We start from the raw sequence: 15716 nt of genomic DNA on the forward strand, positions 1-15716 counted from the left end.
GTATTCCTGGGTGTAATAAGCCTGTAGGAACACACTCCACATTTTCTAACAGCCTGTATTACGTAATTTAGTATACATTAAGGACGTGGGATCTATGTTTATATTAAAAAAAACTATTTACTTAGTCTTACTAACTCGTGATTGACTCGAACTAAATAATGATATTATTATATACATATACTTATAATTATATACTTATAGATGTAATATTTTCGCCGTTTATAACGGCAAAGTTAATGCCTTAGAAGATCTAGTAATCTAGACAAATATACTTCTTATTGTATGGTACAATGTAGCCTACTGGTGCACCAAGATATTGGTGTAATGGTGTTATTATGATAATTATTTTAAGGCGTACCTCATACAAATGACTCATTTTTAATGCAATGGAGTGCTTGGGCAAATCGTGCTGAAAAATGGCGCTAGAAGTACGAATAACCTGCTCAGTTCTGACAACACTCACAGCGTTTTTAGTTATAGATAAAATCCTTACAAATGCAATTTTTAGGCCTCTACATTTGCAATTTTAACGCAATAAATACCTAAAAAAACAAGCTGTGATTGAGCAGTCGCGATTTGGCTATCACAGATGCTTCATCCTCTTAAGTTCGATTAATAAATCCATCTTAAGTGCAGGACCGTGAAATTTATTTATTATCGAGATGGATCTTTATTATACGTTCTCGTCGCGAAAGTGTAAGCTGCAGTTTCTGAAATATTCCTTTTGTGAACGGCCTTAGAGAGATTAGAAGAAAAATATTCAGTATGTGGTACGCCTATATACTATGTTACTTCTTCGAAATTAGTATTGGTAGCGTCAGACTATTATATGCCACTTAATTATCGTGTTCTATTATACTTTCCCTAAATGTAAAATTTCTTCGAAATGTGACATTTCGTTAAATATTAAAAAAATAGACTCGTAATGTTATTTCGTAATGTTAAGACGATTTTTAATGTTAATTAAATATTACATACCTACATAATATAACAGTAAGAAATACTTTCGTATTTGTGTTGATTTCACAAATAGTGTGTGGTTTTAAGAATGATTTTTTAATTATAAAATATATTTCTATTATTATTACATCTTTGATATATTTCGCTTTATAAAACGACTGTATATTGTTTAAAAATGTGTACCTAGTAAAGATTTATTAACATTCCGAAACTGTGTATCAGTGAGGTAATTAATACAATCAATTTTACTGTGTAAAATTTGCACACGCTTGGCCACAATTTCACCTGATGTTAAGAAAAAGATATGACGATGACTGTACTTACGCGTTTGTCTAAAAAATGCCGATTCACTTTAGCCTTGAATAGTCCCTAATTGTGGTTTACGGGAAACTCAGATAGTGTATTCCATTGCCGTTGACACGCTAGGAATAAGTAATTCACAAGTCATAACAAATCCTGTATACAAAAGGTATTCAGAATGACAAAATAGTAGTTTATGTGACTGTTACATAATGAAAAGCATCAAAATACGATAGCATCGGTTTATTATATTCATAAAAACATCTCACGATTATTTTAATGTACAGTTACATACACTGCTTTATGTACACACGTATTTTAAGCTCTCTGTGATGTGTTCAGGAACAGCGCGTTACGACTGGCGAAATGGCGGCAAATAAAAACTTTACTCACGCACGTCACACAACCGCACTTTTTATTTTTAATTCATAGACAAACTAGAATCGGCCCCAACTATCATATCGTTCGATATCCAGTAATGTGTGTAATTATCAAAATTGTTTGCTATTGACATTTCATTTCGAATAAAACTTCATCTCGACTGATATTAGAATTGAGGTCCAACAAATTGTTTTGTTTTTCAGAGATGTTCGAAATTTGAATGTATAACATCGAATTCGATGTTGTTAGAGAAGCAATAATAACATTTTCACAAATAAGAAATTTGTTCTAACAAATAGTTTGCTTTTACGCTCGTCCTAATTTACAATTTTTGAACACATTATAGAGAGTTTATTTTATGTGTGTAGATAAACTTCATTAAGGTGTCTGCCACCGTGTTGATGAGCATACACAACTATTTTAAATTTTAACAATGCAGTTACCAGTATTCCAATTCATTGGTGCAACATACACAACAACATCTGTAGGTGGGGCTTTTCAAGGCGAGAAACAATAGACACTTTCTGTGCAAGCATGCTCCAATCTCGACCACTTACAATCAGGTGATTTAGTGGTGGAATGCTTGCCTGGCAATGTTATAAATATAGCATTATTATATTAACATTTACTAGATTATGAAACATCAAAATTGTTGTGTTCTTGTAACTGTATTTCAGGTCACTGTATTTAATTCAGTACCTACTGGTATTTTTCACACAGTTTTAACAATGATGATGGACCTTATGTTTTACTGAAATAATTATTGTTATATTTCTAATGTTTTTTCTGCTAATTATAATCATATCAATATGTTTAAGTGTTCTTTAGTGTATGTTTATCTAATAAAGTTTTTTAACTTTCGACTAAGCAATAATCAACGATGTTTTGCTTCTATTTTGTATTGTAGATGTCGTGTTTGAAATTTGTTCTTGTTAAGTATTATATGCCTTTATTCGATTTGATGACAAATACACTATGCTGAGGGCTCTTAGATACAAGAGTTGCACTGAACTCATTTATTGATAGCACTAAAACTGAAAACTAAACTTCTAGGTTATTCTCAGCATCTCTTGAACCGCTTAAAAAGAACTTAAGATATTGATCCCAAAATCACCTAACCCAATTAAAGATTTCCTCTCAAAAGATGATTTACAAAATCCATTTAGAATGAGACAACTTTTTTCTTGGATCAGTGAGAAAATAATGGAAGCCGCGCTCTTTTATCCATAAAAATTATTAGTAGCTCCATATTTTGCAAACCAGAAAATACTGCAATTTTCTTTTTTTGATATACACTCCAAAATACAAAAATATCTTTATTTCCTACCAGTAGCCAAACTTAAAAGTAAAGCACGTTTTTAACATCAAATTGATGATACTAGTCATTCATAAGTCATATTTCCCTGAGAAGAATGAGTAAGAAAGTAGAGGCTGCTCTTTGTTAATAAACATTTATTCATTATTTTGTCCTTTATATATTAGAAAGAAACTAAAAGAGCTGAACAGATCACTATCATGAATTTTGTGAATACACACACAAAATCCACGGTAGTGAATTACAACTGTAGTGGCCGCAACTTACAGTATGGAAGGGAAAATCTATAGAATTCGTTTCACTGGAAAGAGACCCGTCGGTCGTAACACAGACGCGTCCGTAGCGGTGCATGGATCAATGCATAGGGAAAAATGGGCGGAGCCGGTGCGCGGCGATGGGTAGTCATCCTATATGTATGGTTGTCATTCATGTTTTGCTTATTGGAGAATGGGGGCTAATTTAAAATTAAATAAAAATGTCCTAATGATGCATTAAACTAGCGTAGTAAAGCCCAAAATCTCTTTAGAGAAGTACTGTACTAGCAGTATTGTACTTGCCATCAAATTGAAATAAAACAGTGATATTCTAAGTTCTCTAGTCACTGTTGCAATCCTGATAATATGTTCCTTGTGAAAGTTGTGAATTTTAAGTACATTTTATTCTTTAGCGTATATTATTACTTAATTATAATAAGTTTTAGTGTCTACTTGCACAACAGTTATGTATACGAATGAATCAATTACAAAATTGAACAAGACCAAATCAAATATTTAGAAATTAATTTTCTTTGCATTTCCAAGAAACATTAATCCTGTATTAAGAATGGACGAGATGATTAATTGCAGAGGATCAATTTGACATGGTTTTACTTATTTTGGGCTTACGGCTTTTCTTTCGAGTAGAACCGTGCTCAGTAAAAGGACGAATATTATTATTAGCAATCGCCTTACGCACACTTTAGGAAAAGGCACCCTTGTCGTATATATTTAAGTTATACTTTATTTTGAACTGTTCATTGGGGTAAATGCAACTGTCGGGCGACTGCGTCGTTTCAAAAATATCCGCATAAATTAAATAGTGTATGGTGAATAATACAACACATGGCAATTTGTAAGATCTGCTAACTTGACCTGCAGCTTAGCTGACAGGGAGATATCGCCCTGGTTTGACGTGGTCACAAGTTCCAGTCCTGCCAGGTCGAACGAATTTTTCTTTGTGTTCGATTTTTGTATTAATAATTATAACAAAATGGTGAAGTTACTTCACAAAAATACATATATATCACAGTGATAAAACATCTTCACATTAAATTAAATCAATATTATAAATATAAAAAAATACTTGAAAGTTTCTTTTCGGTAAACATTGTTTGCTGAGACCTGACAGTGTTTATGTGTTTAGGTTTTGGTGTTTAAGTCCCATAACAAAGTCTTTATTGTCATGAAAATACAACATTATTTCCTATAGCAAAGTTTTATTGCCATGGAACTATTTTGGTTTGGATCTTGTACCTAGCTCTATGGCAATAAAAACGTTGTTAAAACTAAACACTTCCGTCGGCTCTCAACCAAAAAGTTTTTTCTCAGTGAAAAAAATCGCAATTTCCTCAGACGCTATCGTCCCAATTATTTTTACCCCATTTGATCAAAAGTCAGATAGTATTAAATATTGCATTTATTAATAAATTAATTTCCTTCAAATTCCTACTTTTACTTGATTAAAATTTTAAATATTTTAAATTACGTTTTGCTCAAATTGAGAATAAGTGTAAATTAATTTTCATCGTCGTTTCTGATTAAAGACATGGTATGTGATGTAATTTGAGTAATGAATTGTAATAAATATTACATTATTTATGAATATTCGTTTACTTATATTAAATTATAATAATCTTACATTTAGGCCAGACTTGTGTGTTACGATCATAAGCTTATAGTATACGGGTATATAATATTCTAAAATAGAATATATCGAAGGAATTTTTTCTGAGTGTTCGATATTTATATTAATAATTATAACAAACTAGTGGAGTAATTTCACATAAAAATAATTTCAAATCAATTCAATACAAATTTAAATACAATGAATAGCTACACCTCTAGCCGGGGCTGGTTGCTGTAAAGGTATCTAACTAGGTGACGACATATCATAGATTTCACATAGATGGCGCTACGGCTAAAAAGTCGTTGAAAAACCAAATACGACGCAAGCACATAGAAAAATTCGTGAGGTCCGCTGGTTCGTTCCGTGGCTTAGTTGGTATAGCTTCTGGCATGGTATGCTAGAAGACGTCAGTTCGAATCCGGCGGATCGAAGGATTTTTTTTTGAGTGTTCGATCTTTGTATTAATAATTATAACAAAGTAGTGGAATAATTTCACAAAAATAATTGAATGCCAATACAATACAAATTTTAATATAATATTCACTTCTAGTTGCCGGTTGCTTGTGTCCAACACATTACATCCTTTAGCGCGGCGGCGCCTAAGAGTAGACACAGTGTCATTTGTTCGCATGGCAAAAAGCGTCCGAATTTGTGTTTTTGTCATGCATATGTCTACTCTCGTGCTCCATCTCACATCGGTCCGAAGCAATTAATGTCAAATAAATAATACTCGACCAAATCATGACAATGTCAAGTATTAAGCTTCATTCGCATCATGTGTCATTTATTTAGAGGATGGAAAAAAAATACTTTGATCGAAGTATTATTTATTTGACAATAATTGTTTATTCATTGTCCGTCCAACGTCCATCGTTGGACGGAGAATGGGAGAAGGCCCCTGTTACGGTCATAGGATCTCGGTGCGTTGAAATGTCTAGTACCTGCTAGAAAGAGAATTAATATAATACAACCGCCAGTACCGTTCATTCCAGGCCTTTAATCCTCTTCAAGTAGACTAGGGTTGGCTTATTGTGTAAAAAAATTCAAATTATGGAAATTTTTGAAAATAGTTGGAAAATATAGAAAAAGATTGGATTTTTTTAATATGTTTTTTTCTTCTATACTATGAATTATTTTTCTATAACCCAAGACACCAACTTTTACTATAAGCTTTTTGATCGACACCCTCTTATGTTGTTTACTTGACTCTGATAATTTAATATATTAAATTTACAGTAAAATTGTTTGTTAATTAAATACAGTTTTGAAACTATATATCACTATGTGTTAAACAACTATTGTTAAAAATATTTACGAATCTTTCTCTTTTTCATTTGGAAAGTTTTGTAATGTCACACACAAACCAGACCGTCAGGGTTCTGAGTAAAATTGACACTACTCTAAAATTTATGTATGAACATCTTTCAAAGATCTCTAACCACTTGACTGGTAAGGTAATACTGAAAAATATTTTTCTCTCAGTATTTATTATATATTTTGAAATTTAATAAACTAAACTGTTACTAAAACTGTTGTTTACTTTTATGACATCCTTTTTTATATTCTACAAAAATATATAGTATGGCTTACTTTGAAATTTTCAACCAGCTTCTGTTGAAGCCGCAGTACCCTTGTTTTCAAGGAAACTTACATTGTGCACCCCTCATGTCATGTCAAAAACGATTATTACTTCATTAGATACAGAAAAATATAACCCACATCCTCTCCAATTCTTGTAACTGTATCGACTAATATTGTAGATACAGTTACAAGAATTAGAGAGGATGTGGGATATACTTTTCTGTACCTAATGGGACAATAAACATGTTTGACGTAACTCCACTTTGCCATTCTTCCATGAGGGATGCGTGGATATTGCAATTTGCAACATATAGTTTACTCAGTGAGATTTACTCGTAAATCAAGTGGTATTATTCAAAAAACTATAATAGTATTTCATGTAATCGTTGCATAATAAGTTCCTAAAGTCGAGGACAGTCTTTTGGCCTAAGTAATAAATTCGAAATTTTAAGACCTAATTATGTAATGATTAGATACAATACTTTTTCTACAAGTAAATTAAAATAATGAGACACAACATGGACACAACCAGTAGGTATTTAATGTATATATTGTTAACAATCCACGACAACATACTCGAAAGCCAGACAAACGCTACGAAACATAAAAACAAAGAGATAGAATAGAAGGCGATAGTATTGCCCGTGATTACCTATGTATCGCTTATGTTTTAACCATCGAGTATATAATCAGAAATAGAGACGAAATAAGGGCCATCCATAACTGACAACTCATAAGGCAAATGGGCCTTATATCACTTTTAAATATCAAGTCTCGTTTGCACTGAAATAACAAATTAGAAAGCTGAAATAGTACAGCGAACAATTAACCTGTGTGTACGTTTCCGTATATTCCAAAAATATTCTGTATTTATTGTAATAAAGATAATATCTCTAACAATGAGGGGCTGTTCCATTCGATGGTGTGGGAAAAACACAAAACATCTATTCACAAAACAAACGGAATCACATTTCATCCGTCATTATATACTAAATATGTCATTTTTCAATTAACGTCCGTTATAGCAAAGCTCAAGTTAAACTGGATTTGAAATGAAACAATTGAAGACACCCGTCAATTGTCTCGAGTTCGGGCTGGCCAATCGGAGCGCAGTTGTCACCGTAATGATTTGGCAAAATAGTTTTCATACAAATTTTAATAGGCATTTCGTCTCTATTTCTGGTTATATACTTGATGATTTTCACCAATCAGTAGGCAGTAAGGCATTAGAGTAGCTTCATATTTGATGTTATTTATGTATATTGTTTTTAAATAGTTCTTTTTTGGGAAAATGATACCTTATCAGTTAATTTGTAGACTCTGTTAACAAAAACTTTATTTTTATTCCTCGTATTAATGTTATGTCTATCATAATTTCTCGATATTGTATACACGTATGAAGGTTTGGGTAATACGAAAATAAACATGAATTTGCGAACTAGGTAACAATCTCCTTTGTTTAAATCCTAACCTATACCGATAGGTACTCCATGGCGGAAGAAACTGGTTACTAATAAAATTCGCGATAGACATTTAAAATTAGAACCAAATTTCTGAGAGTCATTGACAAAAGAAAGTAGCTGTTCATTCTTCATGAAATTTTCGTGTGCTACGCACATGCAGAAGTCTGCATAATTTTTTTTTACTTTTTTTTACTATTTATTTATGAATTTACGGCTGTGAAATTCTAACTACCTAAATTTAAGGCGCAAAATTTTTGTGAATCGAAGAAAATGAGGGAAATCGTCCACATCCAAGCCGGGCAATGCGGTAATCAGATCGGAGCTAAGGTACGGTATTTTCAACTGTTAGAAAGGCTCCAGAGAGTTATCACACATCACAAAAAATCATTACAATATGGTAGATTGTCATCCTAAGTATTGCAAACTTGCTTACCAGGACTTGCCCCAAACAAATTTTTAGGTTTATTGAATGTCACGATGTTTGAACGGTCGTTTCCTCATGCTCCTACTGGGCGCTCCAGGTAGGAGCACGAGGACTAATATGTGCCTTGTACTTTGCCAACTCCGGCCGGATTGAAGGAATTTTATCTTAGTGATTGATCTTTATGTTAATAATCATTACCCCAAATGATTTACGCAAATTGACACGTGCGTTCACGGGAAATTAGGTTTCACACAGTTCAGTTTTCTCGTCTACATAGCAGTATTAGAACGTTACTGACAACGGGTTCGGTTTATTATAATTTCGTGGATTTGTTGCAGTTCTGGGAGGTGATCTCGGACGAGCATGGCATCGACCCCACCGGCGCCTACCAAGGAGACTCCGACCTGCAACTGGAACGCATCAATGTCTACTACAATGAGGCATCAGGAGGGAAATACGTACCTCGCGCTGTCCTAGTAGACCTTGAGCCCGGCACCATGGACTCGGTCCGCTCCGGACCTTTCGGCCAGATCTTCCGCCCGGACAATTTCGTGTTTGGCCAGTCGGGAGCTGGCAACAACTGGGCTAAAGGACACTACACCGAAGGAGCAGAACTCGTAGACTCTGTCCTCGATGTCGTCAGAAAGGAAGCGGAGGGCTGTGATTGCCTTCAAGGCTTCCAACTAACTCATTCCCTTGGAGGTGGTACCGGTTCCGGAATGGGAACCCTACTTATCTCTAAAATTAGAGAGGAATATCCTGACCGCATTATGAATACCTTTTCTGTCGTCCCAAGCCCTAAAGTGTCCGACACTGTAGTGGAACCGTACAACGCAACGCTGTCCGTCCATCAGCTAGTAGAACATACTGATGAGACTTATTGTATTGACAACGAAGCACTGTATGATATTTGCTTCCGCACACTGAAACTCACCACTCCAACTTACGGAGATCTAAACCACCTGGTGTCGGCAACTATGTCTGGAGTGACTACTTGTCTGCGGTTCCCAGGGCAGCTGAACGCTGATTTGAGGAAGTTGGCAGTAAATATGGTGCCTTTCCCACGTCTGCACTTCTTTATGCCCGGATTTGCGCCATTAACATCTCGCGGCAGCCAGCAGTACAGGGCGCTCACCGTGCCCGAGCTAACGCAGCAGATGTTCGACGCCAAGAACATGATGGCGGCATGCGACCCGCGCCACGGCCGCTACCTTACCGTCGCTGCAGTATTCCGCGGACGCATGTCCATGAAGGAGGTGGACGAACAAATGCTTAACATCCAAAACAAGAACAGCAGCTATTTTGTCGAATGGATTCCGAATAACGTCAAGACAGCCGTGTGTGACATTCCGCCTCGTGGACTGAAGATGTCTGCAACATTCATCGGGAACACTACCGCTATCCAAGAATTGTTTAAGCGGATATCGGAGCAGTTCACGGCAATGTTTAGACGAAAGGCCTTCCTGCACTGGTACACCGGTGAAGGAATGGACGAGATGGAGTTCACCGAAGCGGAGAGCAACATGAACGACCTGGTATCAGAATATCAACAATACCAGGATGCAACGGCTGACGACGAAGGAGAATTTGACGAAGAAGTAGAAGAGGAGGAGGAAGAGGAGGAGGAGGAAGAGTAATTGTGTGTCCAATGTTTTGTGTATGTCTTTGTTTGTACTTGTCCGTTGTTTAGTGTAGGCGTACCTTTTTGAGTGTTTATTTTTATCGCATCTTTTTATTTGTATGCATGCATGTGACAAATAAAACTAATTCAAAAAGAGTTTTTTCTTTCATCAGGAAAGCTAAACGCGATGTATAAATGCAAACTGAGTATGGCTAATCTATTCATACTAGTATGTGGCTTAGTCATGATAGGCACCTTTAGGAAGCCGTAAATAGGCCACATACTCTCTAGCGAGCTTAAGTAACCGCTCAATGATAATCACTAGCTGATCTGGTGAATCAGAATGGCGGGTGTACCTTAACGGATCCTGACAAATTTGGTATCAAAAAATGTACCTAAGTTGTACTATTTAGTGCCTTTGTTTAAAAAATTTATACTTCCATCAGAACGAAGTTATAGCAATATCAAAGGTACACCCGCCGTATTGACTGTCAATATGGCGGGTGTACCTCGGATTACCAGTATTTATTTAATAACTATAAAAACTTCTTATTCCAAAAATTGTACCTTAATAGTACTCTGAAATAAAGGAAACTTCAGTCGATCTGCTGGATAGTTTCTGAGAAATAACACAAAATGTGTTGAGATTTTTGGTACCAAAAAAATGTACCCAAAATTATACTATTTAGTACTTATTCTTAAAAAATTTGTACCTCTATCACAACGAAGATAAAGCGAAATCAAAATTGTAAATATTTTCGTAATTTTTTTGTTCATGTTCCACCATACAGCCTCTTCATATGTCAGGATCTTTCCTTGTTTTGATTGAAAAGGTTACAAGCGCGTGTCCTTAATATTATTTATTATGATATTTGTCAGGATCCGTTAAGGTACACTCGCCATTCTGACTCTCATGCTGATCTGGACTGAGAGGAACTGTCTGATAGTACTACGGTAAAGAAAGGCCTTAATCCCATTGGCCAGACCGGTCTGACCATCAATCTGGCCAACGGGATACATTGACCATTGCATGTTATGTTAGGTACTGGACATGGCGTGTACGTGGTTCGCGAGCGGATCGTCGTGAAGACTGTTTCAAAACTAGTTACTGTATCAGTAGAGGTACATTTGATTTAATAATAATAATAATAATAAATCTTTATTGTTTCTCTCACAAAGTCTTAGTATAAATACAAAAACAGTGCTTAATTATCTAAATAGTACAATATTTAAGTCTGTGTGAGAGACTGGCATCCGTACTAGGAGACCTGTATTACAGATCACCAGCCCCTCCACACTCCGGACCAAAGACAAGTACAGCTTACTTATACTTAGATAGTTACATCAAGAAATGACTTATTAATAGACTTAAGGCGCGAGGGTGTGTGTATGTGTGTGAAGGTGTGTGCGTGCGTGCGTGTGTGTATGTGTATGTGTATTTGCGTGTGCGTGTGTGTGTTCTGTGTGTGACAGAGAGTGTGATTGACTATGCAAGGTGTATACAAAACCCAACTTACCAAAATAATGAAATAACGATATTAATTTAGTATTACTCATTTTAAGTTGAGATAATTCACAGATTTTAAGATTAATCATAATTTAGATTTTATTTTAAGTTGGAACAATTAAGAGATTTTCAGTTTCATCATAACTTAGATTTTTAAGCCAACTAGTGACAACTGTTTTACAGTTGAATTTAGTGAGCGAGTATATTTTAGTTGTTTTATTTATTTTATATTATTTGATAGGTAGCTTGAATCAGATTCTTTTGTATAGGTATTGCATCTACACGTCTATTTCACGATGAGTCTATTAGCAAGGCAAACCATTATCATAACAACCTCTACAACTGACCTATTCTTAAATCTGATAACTGCCTGAGAACTGCCTACTCTTATTATTGAAACAAAGAAACCCTCGTTGAAGCCAAATCAATGAAATAACGTCTGATTTATTAAAATATATAAATAAATTAATTAACAACAAACAAACACAAGGTAAATATGAACAGGAGAACACAAATCCGTGCCAAGAAAAAACTATTCCTCATCACTGTCGTCACGTCGCTGATTTTCTTCACCTTCCTCGCCTTCGCATTCGTCTCCAGCCGTCGCATCTTGGTACTGCTGGTACTCAGATATAAGGTCACTCATGTTGTTGTCAGCTTCCGTGAAGTCACTCTCATCCATTCCTTCCCCGGTATACCAGTGAAGGAACGCTTTCCTCCTGAACATGCAAGCGAACTGTTCCGATATTCGCTTGAACAACTCTTGAATAGCCGTCGTGTTCCCAACAAACGTAGCGGACATCTTCAAGCCCCGCGGAGGAATGTCGCACACAGCCGTTTTTACGTTGTTAGGGACCCATTCTACGAAATAATGCTTGTTTTTGGTTTGAACGTTTAGCATTTGCTCGTCGACTTCTTTCATGGACATGCGGCCACGAAAAATTGCAGCGACGGTCAAGTATCTGCCGTTACGCGGGTCGCACGCTGCCATCATGTTCTTTGCGTCGAACATTTGTTGCGTCAACTCCGGCACGGTCAACGCTCTGTATTGCTGGTTGCCTCTGGATGTCAAAGGCGCAAATCCAGGCATGAAGAAATGTAGCCTCGGGAATGGCACCATATTGACTGCCAATTTCCGTAAATCTGCATTAAGTTGTCCAGGGAATCTCAAACAGGTTGTCACACCTGACATCGTCGCTGATACGAGATGATTCAAATCTCCGTAAGTCGGTGTTGTCAACTTTAATGTTCTGTAGCATATATCATACAAAGCCTCATTATCTATGCAGTACGTCTGATCGGTATTCTCTATCAGTTGGTGTACGGACAGCGTTGCGTTGTATGGTTCGACAACAGTATCTGATACTTTTGGGCTGGGTACAACAGAGTAGCTAACGATGATTCTGTCTGGGTATTCTTCTCTGAGATTGGCGAGGATTAAAGTTCCTAATCCGGAACCAGTTCCGCCTCCAATAGAGTGGACGAGTTGATAACCTTGAAGGCAATCACATCCTTCGGCTTCTTTTCTGACAACGTCAAGTACTGACTCGAGAATGTCGGCACCTTCAGTGAAGTATCCTTTCGCCCAATTGTTGCCAGCTCCGGAAATACCGCAGACGATGTTGTCTGGTCGGAAGATACAGCCATAGGGCCCGCCGCGGATGGAATCCAACGTACTAGCTTCAAGGTCGACTAGTACAGCACGCGGTACGTACTTGTCGTTAGCTTCATTGTAATAGACGTTGATGCGCTCAAGTTGAAGGTCAGAGTCTCCAGAGTAACAGCCGCTCGGATCGATCCCGTGCTCGTCAGATATCACCTCCCAGAACTGCAACAGATTATTGTTTTAAAGGTTTGAAATATTGAAATAATCTTATGGTTTATCGTGGATATGGACATACATGTCTTGTATTTTTTGTGTAGTCTACCAATTTGTCACCTAAATGTATAACTAATTTAGCCTCAATACCGGATGTTTGTAGAAAGCGACTTAAATAATAAAAATCCCTTCTCTTTTTATAAGTAAATCAAAAATTGCTAATTAATGTTCCTTTATTTAGATAGAACTTTCTATCGCTACCTCGCCTCGCCATCCAAGGCGAATGCGCGATTAGGTGAAAATTTGCTCCAGCAAAAATGAGGTCTACGGTAGAACGGACTCGCCCAAAAGATGCCATTATTACGACGACAAATTTTCTTTTTACTTCAGTTGATATAAAAAAAAATCATTGGTATATGTAAAGTTCTTACTGAATACACCGTTTTTCTTGTAAAATTTCAATGTAAGTTCGTTTTTGTCTACCGTGAAAATTTTCAGAAACGTGTTTTCACATCGTGTACTAAGTCTAGTGTATATTAAGTCTAATATGTCACAGTGTATATTTTCTAAAGTGATTGACTCAACACTTTCACTGTTATGCGGTACCAACCAAAGCCATTTGAGGTTATATCAATTCTTAACACCTGTGCACAATAGTTTCTTGGGACATCCCAAGAAACTGTTTACATGCCCATTGTTTTACGGGGCTGATATGATATTTTTATGGACTTACCTTAGACCCCAATTGATTGCCGCATCTCCCAACTTGAATACTAACGATTTCCCTCATTGCAAATGAACACAACGAATTTATCAAACAAATAAAACAACAAAATTTACAATATGAACAAAATAAAATAATGCACAAGAATAAAAATTGTGCCTACATCTACTTATATTAAAGAATTAACATAAAGTGAAAAAAAATTGTTTCATGGCCTGTGGGATTCAAATTGTTTTGTATCAAGTTGGTTTTGATATTCTAATGTATATATTTTATATGACACAATGATGTCCGTTTTGTATAGTTCTAAAAGTTTGTCTTCAATCTCGTACTAGTTTAAAAGAGACAAAAGATGCCAATTCCCGCGAACGCAAACATAGTTTTAATTTAACGGCCGTCTCTTTCATTACAAGTAAGCAAAGTACCTACAGATGATTTCATGTAATTAAAACTTTCGTTAGAATGAAATTTAATTTATAACGTTTTAGCTATTACTATTGTTATTCTTTTGATAAAAAAGCATTCACCGTTCGTAATTTAAAATAAAGGATGTCCGGTAATGAATGGATAAGCCAGCTTATGCTTAGCAGCTTAAAACAAATATTTAAAAAAATATATCCGAAGTGGTACCTAAGGCATGTTTTTCTTTTTGTTTAAAGTGAATTATTTTTATTTTATTTTAGGTTTTCGTACACCTCGACCACAAATGAATGAATTTCTTCGGTTTTTTGGTGTCAAAACATTCTACGTTAGCTGTGCTAATAGATAGGCAACAATATAGCACTGTTTTTTTTTATATTTTTTAATTTATTTCCAGTGCAAAATATTTTGTTTTTCATTTATAAGCATCTTGGATATAAAAAAAAGCCTAATAACCTGAGTGGCCAACTATTCTAAAGTAATGTGCTTTTAGAGTAAATTTCAAAACGGCATAATTCATTATTGTATCTAATGTAAATAGAAAATTCTAGTGTCGACGGACTAAAGCACGTAAGTCGAAACCCAAAATCATTCATTGAAATTAATACATCTATCTACTAAATTCATTTGTTACTTCATAAATTTGTAACTTTATTCTAGAGGCATCTTTATCAAATGCATTCTCTTCAAGAGAATGATTTGTTGCTGTTTCTTTGTTTTACAAAAAATGTGTAATTATATATTAACAAATTAAGCACTGCTTTAGTCCGCCGACGTTAAACCTCGGTTAATTTTTAATGCCTCACGACTAGTCTAGTTTTTTAACCCTTAAAAAGACTTATAGCTTATACTTATAGCTAGCTTAAAAGACTTATAGGGCGCCTTATAGCCTGGGGAGTCGCGAGTCATGAGCCGTATGGCATGATTTTATTTCTACCTACAAGATATTTATTTTACGATTGATGGATAACATTATCGTAGCCTTAGAATAATAACGCATAGAATGATAGTTTCATATCAAACGAACTGTCACAAGTGAGGCAAAAATCAAATTCATGTAGGCATTTTCGTCTCTGTTGCAACGAAATTAATTTTCGGTTTTAGTGAATATTTATATAAAAATACACGTTGAAACGCGTTACTTCCTCGTGGAATGCGATGTTAGTATCTATTTTATGTTTGTCTGACGTATTTTTACACTCATTTACCGCACATTTCGTCATTTTTAGCTAAAATTCTGGAGACCTTGAGCACTGAAGGCCCGCCCGCTCGTGTAGGCCCTTTGGGAGCGCTTCAATTTGCCTCACTTAGCGTGTG

At 35.7% G+C, this 15716-nt stretch overlaps 2 protein-coding genes across 2 annotated transcripts; one reads left to right on the plus strand and one right to left on the minus strand.

Moving 5' to 3' along the window:
* Positions 1-8073: 8073 nt before the first annotated feature.
* Positions 8074-10053, plus strand: LOC113232931 (tubulin beta chain). The gene is made up of 2 exons (XM_026467838.1): positions 8074-8211; positions 8647-10053. The coding sequence occupies exons 1-2, from the start codon at positions 8155-8157 to the stop codon at positions 9943-9945; spliced, it is 1356 nt and encodes a 451-aa protein (XP_026323623.1). The 5' UTR covers positions 8074-8154; the 3' UTR covers positions 9946-10053.
* Positions 10054-11869: 1816 nt separating this feature from the next.
* Positions 11870-14199, minus strand: LOC113232932 (tubulin beta chain-like). Its single transcript, XM_026467839.1, has 2 exons — positions 13989-14199; positions 11870-13264 (listed from the first exon to the last, which is right to left on the minus strand). Exons 1-2 carry the CDS (start codon positions 14043-14045, stop codon positions 11969-11971), a joined length of 1353 nt encoding a protein of 450 aa, XP_026323624.1. The 5' UTR covers positions 14046-14199; the 3' UTR covers positions 11870-11968.
* Positions 14200-15716: the final 1517 nt, after the last annotated feature.

The sequence above is a fragment of the Hyposmocoma kahamanoa genome, unplaced genomic scaffold (assembly GCF_003589595.1).
Source record: "Hyposmocoma kahamanoa isolate Upper Pololo Valley unplaced genomic scaffold, ASM358959v1 78, whole genome shotgun sequence".
Taxonomy (NCBI): domain Eukaryota; kingdom Metazoa; phylum Arthropoda; class Insecta; order Lepidoptera; family Cosmopterigidae; genus Hyposmocoma; species Hyposmocoma kahamanoa.